This window comes from Pelobates fuscus, chromosome 4 (genome assembly GCF_036172605.1).
Source record: "Pelobates fuscus isolate aPelFus1 chromosome 4, aPelFus1.pri, whole genome shotgun sequence".
Taxonomy (NCBI): Eukaryota; Metazoa; Chordata; class Amphibia; order Anura; family Pelobatidae; genus Pelobates; species Pelobates fuscus.
The window spans coordinates 85,187,368-85,206,291 of NC_086320.1; the positions used below are offsets into that span (position 1 = coordinate 85,187,368).

General features: G+C 37.7%; 1 protein-coding gene across 1 annotated transcript; it reads right to left on the bottom strand.

Annotated features, from left to right (window-relative positions):
- Positions 1–902: 902 nt before the first annotated feature.
- Positions 903–3,474, bottom strand: BHLHE22 (basic helix-loop-helix family member e22). The gene has a single exon (XM_063450410.1). It carries the CDS (start codon positions 2,983–2,985, stop codon positions 2,083–2,085), a length of 903 nt encoding a protein of 300 aa, XP_063306480.1. The 5' UTR covers positions 2,986–3,474; the 3' UTR covers positions 903–2,082.
- Between the last annotated feature and the right edge of the window lie 15,450 nt (positions 3,475–18,924).

Sequence of the window (18,924 nt, forward strand, 5' to 3'; positions counted from 1 at the left end):
AAAGTTTTAGACTCTGGTCTATAATACTGAGCATTGATTGATGTTAATAGTATCTTCATTGCCTTAATGAAAGAATTTTAACAGCAAGGTAAACGCGAAAAGGAAAAAGTGATCACACTAGATTGGCTGCTAATGTATGTACTGTAGTGTTAATCGCAGGAAAAAAAAGACAATTTGTTATTTGCTATAAGAATGATATTACCCATTGTCAAAGAACCTCATAAGAATTAATAAGGGCTGAGTATCTAAATCTAAGTATAAAATGATATAAAAAAACGATTATTGCTTCTGAAACAACCACACATTACTTACAATGGTGGAAAAGGTGTATTTAACATATTTAAAAATATATATATTTTCTTAATTTATAAAATTACAGATGGGGATATTCACAAATAAGGATTTTGTAGTATGATTGACCTATTTAATGCTTACATCTCCTGTTCACATCCGTGATCTGTCAATCACCAATCCAACGTGACAGACTGATTATAGGCAAGTGATTCAAACAGCAGGACTTAGTGTTTTGGGCTTAATATCGAATAAAAATATATACTTATCTATTTAGATGAAATTTATAAATCTCTGACTTATTGCCTCTGTTAAAACCCTAAACACCATGAATGAAGTGCTTCTGATCGTCTGTTATCTCTGAAAATAAATAATTCTTGCATTAACCCAGGTGACCACCAAAATGGATGTACATGCAATACAAAGGTCTTGATTCTGCACGTACTGTGTCCAATAAAATAAAAAAATAATTATAATAAAAAAGTTATTTACAGAACTCTTTACAAAAATGAATAATAATAAAAAAAAATATTCTGAATATTATTTCATCCTTAGCTGTGTAGATACACCAATTAATAATACACACTGTCCTGCAATTTGTTTTGGACTGGAGCAATTTATTAAGGCTCATTTTAAAGTACAGTGATGAAGCAAACTGGGAATCAAAATGACATTTCAGAGGAACTAGGAGCTCTGAAAAACTGACATTCTGATACAGAATCTTATATTTGAAACACTTGGCACACAGTATATAAATTCAGTCCGCAGAGAGAGCTTTGAAGAATTGTAAAAATGCATTTTGCACCCATTCACCTAGAACACAATTTAAATAGCCTTGAAGTGGGACAGATAGTTTAGAGCAATACATAAATTATCAGATATTCGCACACGACATTCAATATGGAAAATAACAAGGATTGAGTCAATTATTTAGCAAAGGAATAAAAACAAACAAAAAATAAAAATAACAAAAATAAACCAATACTTTCACTCCCACGAATGTTCTATTTTTCGCTCTTTTTTTCTTTTTTTTGCAAGACGTTTTCACTCTCAACAAAACTTTGAGCAATGTTATACAAAGTTCAGACACAATAAAAAATACAAATGATTTATATTCTTGCAGTGTATCAAGTCTCTTTTTTTAAAATTATTAAATAAGTCTATATTTCAAGTGTTTTCCTGGCTCATAACCGTTATTAGATTCAAGTGCTCTTTTTTTCTGATTTGTCAGAAATCTCTCAAGTCAGTTTTTTTATTATTGTTATTATTATTATTATTTCTTTTGTAAAAGGGATAAGTTCCCTAATATTATTAGAACTCCAGTGAAAAGAAGCAGCGTTTTGCAACATATATAAATAAACCAATGCCTGAAGACTGGTGTTAATTTGATACCCCAAACCTACAAGGACAGAAGATAAAAAAAATAAAATAAAAATAAATCAAAAGGAATCGGGTTGGGTGGCAGGTCTGGTATACTGGTCCATAGTCCAATATCATGTGCATCAAAATGAGAAAAAAATAAATAAATAAACAAAACAAAAATAGAAAAAAACAAAACAAATCCTCAATTAAACCCAGGGACAGCTGTAGAGAGAACTAGTTCTTTCTTTACAGTTTTGGGACCACCTGGTGTACCTGTCCTTATACAGGGGTCTCCTCAAACTGGTGCTGTGTGAATTCAGACAGCAAGTCGAAAAGGTTCCAACTTAGGTCTCTTGCAGAGTTCCTATGGATCTTCTGATCATCTGTGGAGTTCCTGTGGATCTTCTAAGAGGAGTCCCTCAGTCGTGGTCAGGGTTTATCAGTGCACTGCTTGCACAGGCTGGAAGACACGCTGTTGAAGAGGGCACATTTGTCCGGGCAGCTGCTGGAGGTGGGCAGCCCAGTGCTGAAGGGATAACCCGCGGTGGCTGCCGCCGCCTGCTCGTAGGCTCCAAGTGCCGGGTGCAAGGCTACCGCAGCCGCCGCGGCAGCAGCTGCCGAATTGGGTATGGAGGCGGCTGAGATGGCCTGGCCCTGGTTCAGATAAGCCACCAGGCGCCTCATCTCCTCCAGCGCCTGGGCTTGCATGAGGATATAGTTCTTGGCCAGGAGCAGGGTGGCGATCTTGGAGAGCTTTCTAACCGAGGGGCTGTGGGCATAGGGGATCACCGCCCTCAGTTCATCCAATGCATCGTTCAGGTCGTGCATCCTCCTCCTCTCCCGGGCGTTGATGTTCAGCCTCAGGGCTCGCTGCTCCTTGGACTTCTTGGTGCCCGGGACGCAGGGGGCGTCCGGCTTCATGCCAGCCTGGGAGGCCCTGTGGTCGCCCGGCCTCAACACCAGCTCGCACCGTCCGTCGCTGTCATCGTCGGGGCTCTGGTCCTCTCCTCCGCTGCTCTCGGCCACCGACCCCCTGCCGGCGCCCTCCCCATACTTAGCGCACATACTGGCGGCGGCCAAAGCCAGGGACTCATTCGATCCCCCTACCATCACTCCAGCAGGACCTGCGCCCAGCGCCCCTGAGGAGGACTGGTGGTGCCGCAGCAGGTCACTGTGATCTGGACCGTCGTACAGGTGGAGCGGGGACCTGTCTCCTGGCTGGGACAAGTCCAGACCCTGAGGGGACCTGAAGGCAGACTCCATCCTCTTCGCCGAGATGCTGAGGCTCTTGTGGAACAAGTCTTCTTCTGCCAAGTTGAGCGCCCTCTCCATGTCCACTGCCCTTCCACACGCTCCCTCTGAGCTCGGAGTCCTTCTCACTGGGGGTACTTGTAGGGTCCTCTTTACAACAAATCACAATAAAAATCCTTCACAGCTGCTTAGTTAACTCCAAAACGCTTTCTGGGAGGCTTCGGTGTCCTTCCTCACTTTTTTTAAAGGGGGTTTTTAACGACCTCCCCCCTCCCCCTTGTCCAGGGAAGCTCAGCTCCTCCAGCCTGGTGGGGTCTGCTCAGGCATTCTGAGATGAAACGAGCTCCTGCACCGTTTATCTTGCTTGGATTCACCTTCAAGAGATTTCCGGAGCCATCAAGCAAAAAGGCAGTCCCAGGGCTGGGGGAGTCTTTTACATCATTATCTCTGAGTATGTTATTATGAAGAAGACTCGCCTGTTGGGACAGAGCTTTCTACCCAATCAGGTTAACGTTTTAATTAATAGGATTAAAACGGTAACAAACAATCCCAGGCGCTAGCTGGCCCTGACTATGAATACTCCCTATTTCACTGCTCTGAAGGCAAGCAGTAGCAAGAGCTTTATAAAAGGCGCCTGCTCCATTATTCTCCGTGCCATCTGTATACACATCTTAACCCATATGTTTGCAAGACGTTGTGTCCTGTTAGGGACCCAACAACTGCCTTTAGCTTGACATGTGTGACGACTTTCACTCATCAATGAGCACAGTGAAAGCCTTACTTAGATCTAAAGATGAGCCTTGCCTCCTTCAGCAAATTTTAGAAATACTCTGCATTTTTTATTCTCTTTCTGTGCTTTTTTTTTTTTTTTTTTTTTTTTTTTTTTTACAAGGACTGCCAGGAAAATAAATGTGTGTTATCATTTTGTCAGGGGTTATAGAGAGGCTGCATTGTGGTCCCCAGCCCTGTGCATCTCCCAGTGAAAGGCTCTGACTATTTTAGCATTCTTTTATCCACGAGCTAATGGCTTGTTTGTGCTTTAACTCACTGGACCTCATTGTAACCAAATAAGTTTACAGAAGCACTGAGCTGCAGGAACATACTTCAAACATTACTGCTGCAACATAGTGACTCAGGACTAGCTTGTTACATTTAAGGATGAGGTGTGATTTTGCTACATAATATCCAATAGTCCTGTGGTTTGTGGATCTTTTGTCTTTATAAATACTTTATAAATACTTTTTCCACTCTGAACAAACATTTTATGGATTAGGCACGTGGGTTCCAGTAGACAGCCAAATAAAGAATTATAATAACCAATCCCACCTATTCAGCAGAGTGCAACTGGGACAAAGTGTTAAACTGTGTAAGATCACATGCATTCTTTGGGTTCTATTTACTAAACATAGAAGTGCAGTGGAATGAAAAGAAAATTGTGAATTTAGGCTAAAACAATCGATTTGGGAAAAGAAAATCCAAAATCTATAAAATTTATAGCCTTGGCTATTTTAGTCTGAATTTGTCATTTCAGTTTTTAATTGATTGCAATTCAGTGTTTAGCAAATAAACCCTGTGTGACTCTCTCTCTCTCCCCTTCTATGTCAGTAGATCAGTCACTCCTATTATTCTAATCTCAACCCTCTCATTAATATTATATCTAGAAAGAGAAAGGGAATTCTCCTCCTATGTAGGGCTCTCCAGAAAACCCACACACCCTATTTAGCAGCTAGGTCCTGTGCCTGTGACATCTGTAAGAACAATATTTCCCAAACACATCAGTAAATCATTATTACGTGGAAGAATCACTGAAGGCAATACAGTTTTTTTGTTTCACCACTTTCATTAAAAAGCTTTTAATTGTGTCTTTCAGAGTTGGCCTCAGGTGTTGGGCTCCTTTCATTACATTTGCTCTAATGTGATGAAATTCTAATTCTCTTCTTACCATATGGTTAAATTTCCCAGCTGAGAATTAGTTGAAAAAGGAGAAATAATCTATTAATCTCTGTAATAGATTCACAAATGAGGTTTGCCACAGAACCTGTTTTTGAATGGTGACAGAGAGAAAAACAGTTGGGTTTCTTTCATAAAGATCATCATGACAGAATAACAGCAGGAAGAAACAAAAGGTATACATTTTCTGGGTATCACAAACAGCATATAATCAAGACAAAATGCCATTATTTTAAAGATCACATCTAGCTCGGAATCTACAAACATGGCTGTTTGTTGGACACACTGCATTTAAAAGAGGATGTAGTGAAGGGGCAGTGGAGCTTTTTTTTCGAGTGCAATAAACTCACTAGAAACTTGAAGCAAAAATAATACAAATAGATTTCTGTTTTAGCATTTCTTAATAAAATGAAGGATCTAATGTGCATCAGATCTGTATATTCTGTTGCAGCCAGTCCCAATGTCCCTATTTAATAATAAAAAAAATAATAATATTTGGGGGTACACCCAAAACAAATCTTGTGATGCTGCCAGACCAAGGTCTTGAAAGATTATTCATTTATGTGTGTATGCAGAGCCATATTGCTGTATTTAGCCTCTATGTAATATCAGATAGTATATTAAATGGCTGTAAATCCAGTAACAAGGGACATCAAATAATGACCTTCTCTTCAGTACTTACAGTGCATATAACCAATGATGTCTGGTGAATTTACTCTCATGTGCATGACACTTGCAAAATCAATGCACATGGGGTGCATGTGTATAAGGGAAACCCCCCCCAAATAAGGATAGAGATCCTATAACCAAAGACAATTGGGTAATATTTCCCAGATAGACTTCAAATGGCAGAATTGTTACAGAATTGTCAGAGCTAACGTTTCCCTGCTTCTAGAAATCAGATCCCAGTAATTATAGGGATCTAATTAATTAAAATAGCAGAACACAGACCGAAACAGTCTAAAGCCTTTTTAAAAGTTTGTTTTCTTCTTACCAGAAATAACTGTCTGAGATTACAATTCGGACTGTAGAGAGTTAAAAAATGGACTTCAGGTCAAAATAGTCAAAGTAACCAAAAAGAAAAGTACAGTATTGCTATATTTTGTTCTACATTAACAAGTGAAAAATAAAGTTACCAGAACTGATTGGGAAATGAATAAATCTAATGAATTTACCTCTATATAAAAAAGTGTTAGATTTAGTAAAACAAAATAAAGGGGTTAATTTGTGGTACTGAATACTCACCCAGAAGATATGTAATACCTCCCTGTTATATCTATCTATCTATTCATCCCAATCTTTTCCCATTGTTTTATTGACCTCTCTCTAAGATAGTTTTTATGTATCCCATTTATTGACCAATAATTTCACCATATCCCAATGGGAGCATACAAATCTATCCATAAACACGTCTTTAACCAGAACCAATGACCATTAAGGGCCACTAACTGCTGCAATATTGGAAAATCCCAAAAGACCAAACAGCTGCTTATGGAAACCAACCCTTTAAATGCCAAAGTTGACAAAAGGAGGCTCTTGCCACTTCAGGCGCTAAAGGGTTAAATTGTATATTAGGAGCAAAGCAAATCCCAGCCTGGTGGGGTTAGTGTTTTCTAATTAGCAAATCCCAGTCTCTTCTGATCAGATGGTAATCAAGGCTCTTCGCAGACGCATTTTCTGCATATATTCTATTAGCACATTGTCCAGAAAATAATTATATCACTTTTAGATCGTGGTAATCATTTTTATTGTGAATAAATATATCCAAGCTTAGCACTGCCTCAGTGAGCATTGGATGCTGCTATTTTGTAACACAGTGAAGAGAGAGAGTTTATCCCATGTCAGTGTTTAAGGGGTACTCAGAGTATAGAGTGCTTTATTCATTCATTCATTCGGCAATTACCTGCTTCCTATTCACTCCTCCGAGGAGATGAATGTGTCATTAGGCAATGCAGAATTAGAAACATTTCATCATTTTAACAGCGAATAAAAAATGAGGCTTTGGTTGTGTGAATGAATAATGTACTGCTGCGGTTTAAATGTGCCCAGCTCAATAATAGACAGTTGTCTGATATGTAAGTTAAATGACGGTACACGATTTATACAGGCACACATACAATACATAAGGGTTATTGTGCCATGCTAGAGCAGGCCCCACCTGTCAATCATGTCTCAACATTCCGAGGACTGGTGTGTGACATATAGAGTTGTTACAGTCTTTTATTTCAAAACTGAATCAGGCACTCAGAGTTTTTCAGGTTTGTCCAGGCCACTTACCTAGTGATCCTAAAACTGCAATTTTTTCTGGATCTACGACCCTTCTAAGTAGTGTAGGGCAGTGCATGAAAAGTGTTGCCCTTCAGTGTATAAGTAGCATGTAGCCTTTTAATTCATGAATCTGGGAGAAATCTTTAAATGATTTTCCTCTTGTAATTAAATGCCTCGAGGGAGCACTTTTCATGTAGTGATCTTCAGCAGTAATACATCAATAAATAGTATGTGTCAGTAGAACTCTGGTTCTGAAGACATCCATTTTTCTTATTCAAAAACATGGCTAGGGTATTTTTTTTATTACAACTCTCATAATTCTAACCCAGCTTTTTGCCAAACCACATAGAACAATCATGACAATTATAGTCTACCAACCTTGTTCTACGTTAAGCAATATATTAACCCATTGCCAATCCTTTGCTAAAGATTGCAAACATTCTAACATTTTTGAACGCACAATGGTGATTGTACACGACATAACAATTATAGGCAACATTTTTGTGGTTGAACGTCTCTGCTAGGTAATCCACATATTAACCCTTAGAGCAGTGGTTCCCAACACAGTCCTCAAGTACCCCCTAACAGTCCAGGATTTAGGGATTACCCAGTTGTATATAAGGGTTTTTTAGAAAAAAACGAGATAAAAAAAACACCTTAGACACAACAGGGTAATCCCTAAATCCAGGACTGGTAGGGGGTACTTGAGGACTGGTTTGGGAACCCGTATGTTAGAGGACATGATGGCACTTGGATGTATAAGTGGTTAACATGATGTATTTAAGGTATTGTCAACACGTTCAATGGGTTTAGTTCCACAAATGGATACTTTTGGATTCTAAAGGGTTAACTTTTCGAACTCTCAGGTGTCGAGACGGTCAAAAGGTCACCTGTAAAGTCTATTGTATCTATTCATATGATGATCCTTTTCCCTGGAACTTTTTTTTTTTTGGATAGCAGGCAGACAGAAGAATTTATTGATGCGTTTAAATGCTGGGCTTATAAAAATACCCGAGGATTGGTCTATGAGGTTTTATGTACTCGTAAACGTTTGCTGATTACTTCTGGGAAGTTGTCAGGCATTTAACACTGCATTTATCTTACAGTGCAATGAAAGCACATCTGTCTATTGTCTCGTTACCTGCTTTAATTGTAACCCCCACACCAGCAGGCTGTTGTCTTTAACTCCCTGCATCACACTAATTCCACATTTAACTTGTTACAAGCTTTAAATCTGAAATCTAATTGCTGTGAACATAAGTGATTTCCAGGCAAATGTGTTTCATTTTCATGCCTGCAATCCACAGCTTTGCTCCATAAAAACATCTGCCTTTTTAAGCATTTAAATATTAGTAAATATTGTGTTTTCGTTTTTTTGTTTTTTTAACTGCTGCTGATTGTAAAAACATTCACAGCTGTAAGAATCCTGCGGAAAATCCCATAACACTAGCAGGGCGTACATTTACTAAATATACACTTATTCAATATTACTAAATATTCATTTCTAACAGAAACGTGCAATGCATGCAATCAGGGTGTCTTTTAATAGAAGCGATGATCAAATAGCTCTACAGGAACAGCAAATAAATGTCTTAAATATCCTCATAGAACAGATTACAGAAATCCCAATTCATCAGACAAATATAAGATCAAGGCAAGTTTTTATATGATTATTAACCAAAAAGCTATTGTATATTTAAGTCTCACGGTGATGTGCTCATTGATCAATAAACTTGAACCTGGATTTATTGCCCTTCAACTTTTTGAGACTCAAGAGTAAAAGAGCCTCTCACCCCTGCCACTCAAAGAATTAACACACTCTGTGAGACACACTTGTGTTCAATTTGTCTATGGCACTCAAAGGGTTAACACAGTGATCATCAGCTATTGCGAAGTTCATAGTCTCTACCAGATAAAGAGTTGATAGTCACAGATTGGAACATTTCAGTCTATTAACCCTTGCACTGAAACAGTTAGCCTGGGTTCCAATGTGTCTGAACTGAACCCAATGATTAACCCGATAGCAGTGCTGGTTATTTGTAAGTCTTATCCCAGGTTACAGTTGGTCTTCCCGATAGATTGTGCAGGTTTCCAAACTCTTCCAAGTCTTGGTGTTAAGTTTAGCTTGCCAGTTCTAACAGCAGTTTTATGCAAAAGGAACATTGCGTTTAACATGCAGTACATTTCGATCCATCAACAGACTGACAGATTGACAGCGAGAACTCAGACAGACACACAGACCAGAACATCTCTATTTTTGCTTTTGCATGGATAGAACTCTATATACATAGTGGTAAAGTAAGGCATAGTAAGTATATATAAGTATAACTATCCAGTAAATAGTGAATTGGTATACATAATAAGTACATGGACATATACTAATTTACATATTAGTGCACCATTATATTATTATTATTATTATTATTATTATTGTTACATAGAATAATGTAGAATATACAGAGTCCGAAACTTGTGCACAAAGGCTCACAATTTTTTAAACATTAGAAAATGAACTTAACTTTTCTAAGGAAATGTTTAATTATTTAAAACCGGTTTAAGTGCTGTTTTCCGAAATATAAATGAATTGATATTCAGTAGTTTGTTTCTTTAATAGTGGGATGTTTAATATATAAATAACAATTATTTTAGGGAATTCTGGCATGTTAAAGATCACTTGTGCTTAAAATAAAATAAAAGGTAATACAAAATGCCAATTGATATCAAAATAATGAACTCTATATAATAGATACATAACAGCATATATCTGTTTTAATAGTAAACTAAATACGAATCCAATTCCACAGCGCCATCTTCTGGCTTGAATCTGCCTAGGTTAATAACAGGAGAAGGATGCACATTTTCTGATCTGAAATGTATGAATGTAATCATTAAAGTCCAGCTTGGTACTTGCCTCGAGTTGACAAGTATGACTTGCAACATTTGGGCCTCAATAGAAAACCACTGGTAACATTTAAATTCAGATATTTTTTAGGCACTGTCAGGGCACAGCCTGCGTATGTGATACAACTTAGTTTGACTACCAAGGTGCTATGAACAGGGCTGGAATAAGACCTTATGTAGCTTGGTCCCCGATGATTATGGTGGCCCTAATTACAGAGTCGTACAGACAGAAAACACTAAGATAGTCATACCTCCCCTGTGTCCTGTATCTGGTGGAGATCGTGTCAGATGGAAATGTACAGGATTTACATACTCTTCGTTTATCTCTCACATTCATCTCTCCACCAAGTCTATTTGTCAATCACAGCTCTCAATTCCTCTCTCTATCACTAAATCTTCTTTCGCCAAAACTTTCTTGTCCACTTCTTTCCTTTCCTCCTTAACCAGCAGGCAGGCAGAAGCTCCTGGTATGCAGCCTGAGACAGAGAAAGAGGTGGATGTAGTGAGTGTAGCAGAAAGGGAACATGGCACGCTGTTAGAAGGACAGTTTGGGCACCATAACAACTTAAATTAAGTTGTTATGAATCCAGGAGGTCCTTGGTGCTTTCTTAACATTAGGGGTTAAACCGTTCATGAATGGTTTAATCCAAAGTTCTGTTCCCCTGTCCTTTCACTTTCTTAAATTCATCAGAATAGAAGGCTCGGTCAGCAACAGGCAGTGGCACCGCTAATGGGCTTAGAGCAGTCAGCTAGCACACAAAGTCAATCAGTAGCTCCCCATTCATAGACATAACTTGAAAAAGGTACGTCACCGAACCTTTCGTTCTGATGAATTTCAGAAAGCAGAAAGAGAGGGGGGCTGTGCAATCCAGCGCTGAAACACAGACTTTGGGGTTACACTGTTCACGAACAGTGTACCCCCTAATGGTAAGGAAGCACCAGGGCCCTTCTGGCCCTATGCCAACTTCATTTCAATGAAGCTGTTATAGTGTCACAAGTGTTCCTTTAAGTATTTTATTGTCAGCCAGTCAACACAGGTTTTGGTCTCCTGTAACCTTCGTCATCTTATCTGCGCAACATTATAGTGCAAGAGCACGTGAAGAGTAGTAAACTATATCAATGAGCCTGGAGCTTCAGTTCCATTAGACACTATGTTAATCTGGCCCTGGCTGTGAGGGTGCATGCACACACACAAAACAATGCTTCAAGATCAACCTCCCCAATAATATATTAAGGGCAAAGAGGCATTCATGTTAAAATGAAGAGTGGACATCCCCTGGCATTATACCTCATTGAAGAAAAAAAAAAAAAGGTCATTTATTAGTTAATCACTGCTAAATAATACATTATCAGTTATATCCTTTATGCCAAGGCAAGTGGACAGAACAAAGAGCAGGAGCCCAGTTTTATATTAACTTTCACCCACTGAACAATTATATTTATACATCAAGTGCTCTAGAGTCCTCTAGAAATACAGGAGGATACCCCTTAGTATAGTTTGTATTGGCCCTCATCCTGTGTTTGGTGTTAATGGGTTACTTTATCTAGTGGAGATAACATGATTTACCCCCTATTCCAGCTCTCCATCTGGATTTAGGATTATCACACTTGGATATCAATATGACCAACTGGTACTTCCATCTAATAATCCCTTTATTTCATTCACTTTGAAATGACTGCAGTTTCCTTGGGGATCCTAAATATTTTTTTTCTATAACAAAATATGTCAAAACTTATAAAGTGGAAACCGATATTTAGCAAAAACGTATCACTGCACATTTCATATATACACAAACCTATAACTGCACAATAAACAAACTTCCATGTGTGAAAAGAACACCCTTACTGCTTCTGTAGGAAATAAGAGGCTAGGTAGCAGACGTGCTGCTAATCAAATGCCCTTGATTAATTGATCATCAGCAAGTGTGACCACCTCCATAACAGCTGGAGTTTTAGCAGTTTGCTCATCTGGTGCATCAGGTGTGTGTTAACACAATGCCAAGGAGGAAATACATCAGCAGTGATCTTAGAGAAGCAATTGTTGCTGCCCATCAAACAGGGAAGGGTTATAAGGCCATTTCCAAAGAATTTAAAGTCCATCATTCTACAGTGAGAAAGTGTATTTAACAGGGAAAAACATTCAAGACAGTTGCCAATCTCCCAGACGACCCAGCATTTTCACACCAAGGTCAGACATGCAATACTCAGAGAAAATATCATACAAGCACAAACACCCTACAGCAACTGTCAAGAACAGTGGTGTAAGGGTGACAATTTGGGCTTGTTTTGCAGCCACATGACCTGGAAACCTTGCAGTGATTGAGTTGCCCATGAACTCCTTTGTGTACCAAAGTATTTTAGTCAAATGTGAGGCCATTGCCTACAGCTAAAGCTTGGTTGAAATTGGGTCTTGCAACAGGACAATGATCCCAAGCATACCAGCAAATTTACAACAGAATGGCAGAAAAAGAAAATAATCAAGATTTTGCAATGGCCTAGTCAAAGTCCAGACCTCAACCCAATTAAAAAATACTGTGGTGGGACCTTAAGAGAGCTGTGTACAAACAAATGCCAGCAATCTTCAATGAACTGAAGCAATGTTGTAAAGAAGTGTGTTTCAAAATTACTCTACATCTATGTGAGAGACTGATAAAGTCATACGTAATTGGAACTGACCATTTGCAGAGTTGGCCTTTCTTTCCTAGATCTGTGGCTATTTAATTTTCTAAAGTTATTAGTAGTTAGGTAGATTTGGCAGGCTGTAGTATATGATTTATTCTAGTGAGAAACTATACCAGTACATTTCTGTCTTTCATGTTTTTTTTTCTTCATAATTGTCTTGTAGATATAGGTAAATTATCAGGAATAGTGACAAAAAGAATGACCCTGGCTGACACAGTCTAACTTGTATCACCTATATTTTTCTGTCCAAGAAATAGAAGCCATGTTTCTAACCAGGCAAAAAGTAGAAGACAAATATATGTATGGACTATGATTAACGACTGTAGAGGAGCAGGAATTGTATACAAATAATGGCAAGTCATTAAACATTATTTGCCACCTACATACCTGAAATAATGGATCAATGATGGACTGGCTGAAGGTTTTCAGGACCATACCAAAGGACACAGACCCTCTCATAAGTCAAGACAGATTACTTTGATCAGAAGCAGAGAGGAGGAAGAACAAGAATGCATTGCTTTTCCTTTGGATTCAAGATGTGTATGATATGGGATATTTACCCTGAGAAAATTCCAGAACATTCTGCTTCAGAAATATATTTTAAAACCATTTACAAAAAAATAAATCACAATTTCCCATGCATAATGTCATAATGGGGGTAGTTCTGAGTATTGAATTGAGCTAAACCAGAAAAGATACAAGGCAGACTGCTTGATGCATTTGACACAAAAAATAAATCAAAATCAAAATCATTAATTTCTCTTGATTTCTACAGCCATTAAAATAATTAAGAAACTTCCTCTCCATTAATTATGTCAAGTCTCTTATGAAACCAATGGAGAAGAGCCTTGGTAATTACATAGCCAAAGCTTACCTAGCTATGAGAGCAAGCTACTTGGCACTTTTCATCGAGAAGCAAATTATGTTTCATCACTTTCCATTGAGACCTCCTTTTCAATTCCTAGGTGAGGCCATACAAAAATAGTGGATGTAAAAACATTTTTTGTTCCTCAAGACAAGAGAAACAAAGGCTTGGACAGGAAGCAGTTTTACAACAAGAGAAATTACTTTCCATGACATGAGTTTTCCAGATCCACTTAGTGACAATCTTGACAATCTTTCAATTCTTCCAGAGGTAGAAGGAGAGGATCTAATAACATAGGGAAGTCATTACTAAAGTGCATTGGCCTGAGCAGAAGGCATATGAGGGATAATTTGCAATTTCTCGAAACTCTGAGTCAAGACAATTTCAGACCAGTGGGTTATGGACATCTTGGAAAGAGGATAGAAGATTTAATTTCTAGAATCACAGGAGGAAGACAATTTCTGTCATTAAATATCTCAAAAGTCAATAAAAAAAAGGAAGGGATGATTACTTGTCTACAAAAATTATTAATAGAAGAGATAGAACAGTCTCATAGAGAAAACATTTTTCAGTTTTCATATCACTGAAGTCACAAAAGAAGTGGAAACTAAACCTAGATTTGAAGAGGATCTATTGGTATCTAACCCAAATATAGCCTCTATCCTACCCCCTTGCATAACAGCATTGAGAGGAAGTGATATCACATCACTTAATTACAGTGTGAAAAGGAAGCCACTTTGAAGGGAAGGAAAAGCCCTGCACCACCTGCAGACCCATAGCAATTCACTACATTTCTTCCTGCATAACGGCAGCCAAAGAGGATGGTATCTAAAACAGAGTTATGTTGGTGGTATTGTGTCTATGTCTGTGGCTGTGTGTATCTATGTGAGGTAGTATCTGTTTCTACATATGTATGGCAGAGTGTGACAGTGTGTATCTTTTTGTGTATGTGTGAGGCAGTGTATATCTGTATGTGCAAGTGTGTATTTGTTGGGATGCATGAGAGTGGGAAAGTTAATCTGTGTGTCTCTGAGAGTATATGCGTGCATTTGTGTCTGATAATGTGCATTGTGGGGGCTTGCCCCAACCGCTCTGATGGTAGTCCTGACCACAAATGCTAGTCTAACACAAATCTGCATTTAAAGGAATTTGTTGGCAAGGTATGGATAGCACCATAATGTAGTATGAGAAAAAGATAGTGAGCATAGGTGGATGTAGGAAATGGCTATTGTTTAATTATACTTATGTTAAAAAACAATTTTAAAAGTTTGTAACAATAGAAAGTGGGATTGGGGGCACATTCGGAAAATGCATTTTTAAGTAGTGGTACTATACAATATACAGATTAAGTAACACAAACAAAACAAAAATACAGTTTTAACTTTCAGAACGCTACTTAAAATCTCCTATCTTAGCAAACAAATATGTGGATTCAGTTCCCCAGTTTCATATTGTGTGAAGCCCACCACTACATCATACTACCCCAATATGGGTGGGTTCAACACTAATTTTAATATGGGAGATTTACATGCTAACAGCAACATCTGTATTTTGTATATGTTTTGGTCTTGACAGAAGCACTTTTACTGAAAAATGCATGTTCCAGGTATGCCACCCCCCCAAATTTCCATTTTTTTCTGTGTAGATTTGGAATCCAGACCAGATTGCTACTGGGTTGAGCAACCCACCCTTCCACTATAGGTGCCCATTTGGAGGTGACCACAGGGAAGCATAAATTGGTGTAACTGAATCCCCATATTTATAGGTGATTTTAAATAGCTTTGTAAAATTTAAAACTGTTTGTAACAATTTTTTTCTCCATATTTGTTTTAAAGGAATCATTCATTCAGTTATACAGGCACTTGTTTTACTGTGTTCATATTGTAAAAAGCCCAAATAAATAAATATTCAGTTACATTGCTGTCCTCAATTGAAAATGTATATGCCCTAATCTCATTAATTAAACATATAATACAAGCACTACAACCATTTCAGTGATTTGAAGTGGTCATGGTTCTTGCAATCTGTATATACATTCTTCCACTAAGAAATGCTTACATACAGAGATAAAGCACATTGCTTCACCTTCAATAATGTCACCAGCCAATAAAGTATACAGAAAAATGCTATGTAATTAAATGTTTTAGCTTTTAGATACGTTTATACAATAGTTTATATTAACCCCTTAAGGACACATGACATGTCTGACACGTCATGATTCCCTTTTATTCCAGAAGTTTGGTCCTTAAGGGGTTAAACACAGTAGCGGCTACCACACTAAATGTGTAATCCTCCCAAACACACAACCACATGAATTATAATGTAAAAACAGTGGAGTGTTTAATTCCCTTTAAGGTGCAGGATAAATAATAATATGTAAATACAATAAAGTTAAGTGTTATTGCATATATGTATGTATCTCCTGCACCTTAAAGGGAAATACGTGCTCCATTGTTTTTGCATTATAATGTCATCAGCCATCCCGGAATGAGAGTTCTGGGCTGGCTAATGTTAAATCTGTGCATACAGGGCATCTGTTGTTAGCACTCAATGCAATGGCTGCCCCTCAGCCTATCCGGTGGCATTTTCCTCCCCCTGCAGTGAGAAAGAATGACATCACCGGAGGAGGATCGGGCTGCAGGGAGACGTTGGTATGGGATCTAAGTTAAGTTTATCCTTTCTTTCTATTTTTCTCTCTTTTTTTTGGATAGAGTTATCCTTCAATAACATTTGCAATGCATGTGCCAAATGAGAACAGCATAAGTGTAGTGAATAGATGTAAAAAATTAAAGATTATTTAAATATTTTAAATCCTGCTTCCAAGCACACCATTAGCATCTACAATTCATTCAGTCGTGTGGTACTGAAACTGAATAAAATTATCCTTATGTTCTTTGTAAATAAATCTATGAATAGAAACAAAAAAGTAATTTAAATAAGAGTAAAATAACATTTATTTTATTGAGACCCCTTAAGGACCAAACTTCTGGAATAAAAGGGAATCATGGCATGTCACACATGTCATGTGTCCTTAAGGGGTTAAAGCAAATAACCTTGTAAAATAAGATTTGTCTAAACTCCTTCTGCATAAAATGTGAATCCAAGATGTAATATTCATTATTATTGTGTCGAATTGCGAAGTATTTCCCCAATTAAGAATCAATTTTCGGGACTCACATTTAAACAGTGTTTGTGGAAAGCATTGTTGCAACACTAAACTTATTACAAATTGAATATTATTCTATAAGGTATTAAATTCTAAGTTTAATCTTTGCTTTGGTGATTTTTCTGAAGCACACTCAGATGTCTATGTGTCACATTTATATTTCTGAGACTATTCCCGGCGATATACACATACAGTAAAATCTCTACTTCTCTCAGTCCTTTATGTGCTATCCAACTTTTATAGTCATTATAAAAAATTATTTATGGAAAAAATACTTAAACCTTTTTTCATTTCTACTGACTTTTGATGTAAATGCGTTCTTTCTAGGCTATGGCGATCAATTGTAGAGGAAGTTCTATTTCATTATTTATAGGAGAGTTTATGCAAGGTTCAGTATAAAATGAGCTGGGTGCTACTGTTCAGTACTAAAAGTCCATGTTTAGTAATCAAATTACATCAAATAATTGTAACTACAATTCAATTTATAAATCTATCTATCTATCTATCTATCTATCTATCTATCTATCTATCTATCTATCTATCTATCTATCTATCTATCTATCTTTATTTTAATCAGGATAGCACCTGTCAGAGTGGGTATTCCTGTTTATGATTGGAGGTTAAACATTAATGGGTGATTAAAACAGCACTTTTTATTTTTAAATAGCCCTTCTGTTTGTGTATGTATAATGCATGCAATAGAACAATGGACATGTTTCTGTATTTAGCACCCCACCCTTTAATTGGGGCCTTCTTCCTCGTCTCACTTCCTCTCCCCCTGTGACGGAGCTCCCTGTACCCTGGCTGGGTACCTCCGCCAAGGACCGCTTCCTAGCTTGAACAGATGTTCACAGAGCACTATAAATTACTGAATTGCCTTGTATCTCGATAAGAGAGTCAATCTAAGCACCATAACAACTTTTAATATTAAGTTGACAGTTCAGGATGAAAAACAAACATAAACATATAGACTGTTGGGTTAATGGATGCTTCACCAATCTGCATAAGAGTGACAATAGATGGTTGCTTTTCAAAGTGGTAAAGATAAGAAGCATAGGTTTTGGAGAGACTGAGTTCTGGAAATTGTCAGCCATCTGGTTAAATACAGGAGCAAGATAGAGGTCTATGCCAGTTGGGAAGGACATAGATCGGGGGCAGAGTTATATCTTGCTATCATGAGCATACAGATGGTCCTGGAATAGAAAAACATATTAAGGTTGACAAGTGAGGCACTATGAAGAGAAAATAGAGAAAAAAGAATGGGGCTAAGAAAAGAGTTTTGGAGGCTTTAACTGAAAACGGTAGCGTTAGCAAGTAAAAATGCAACTACTTGCAAACAGTGGTAATAGTTCACATCTGTTAATATTAGTATAAGATTCATATACATACAATCAGATTTCTTCAGTGTCCTCAAAATATGCAAAAGCTTTCTTCTTTAGATAATTTAATCAGCTGATTACTAATATCCTTACAAATCATACTCCTTTTTCATCACACATTGTATTGTCTATTCTACCTCGTATACCTTCTAACTCTGGAATGACAATGTTTCTCACACAGTTTGTGCTATTAAAAAATTATGTAAGTAACTAATTTAGTAGATGTGGATTGGACACAGAGCAATCTATTGTTCCTTCTGGCTACAGCGCATCTTGAGTATAATTATAAGCTCTATATCCATTTGACTGTGAGATATTTCTAAGTAGGGCTTATCAATGTAATGAACCTCATGTAGTTCGTAAAGTAGGTTTGTTTGCACACTCCCGAAATGCAAGAGGCTTAGTGAGTTAGTTCGTACTCTCCCCAAATCCAAGCAGGTCATGAGAACAAATCAATTGTTTATTGTTCGCATACCCAAACATCAGCTGAGACTTGATGAAGGGTACAACAGGAATGTTTTATTCCGGCCAAATGGCCCACTTATATGGGGTCTCAAGCAAAAGCATAGTAAAACACGCCCAAAACACTCCCACAACATGCCCTGGAGTCTCTGTGACTGGGAGATAATTTAGTGTACTTTGCTTAAACTAATTATATCCCAGGCACTAGAGGTACAAAATCTAAAACATAAAATACCCCAAAACATACATAATATTAATAGGCACCCCTAAAAATCATACATCCCTAGATAGTCTGGATCTGAGCACCCAAAGTGTCCAAATAGCGCTCAGATCCCACGAATACAGCC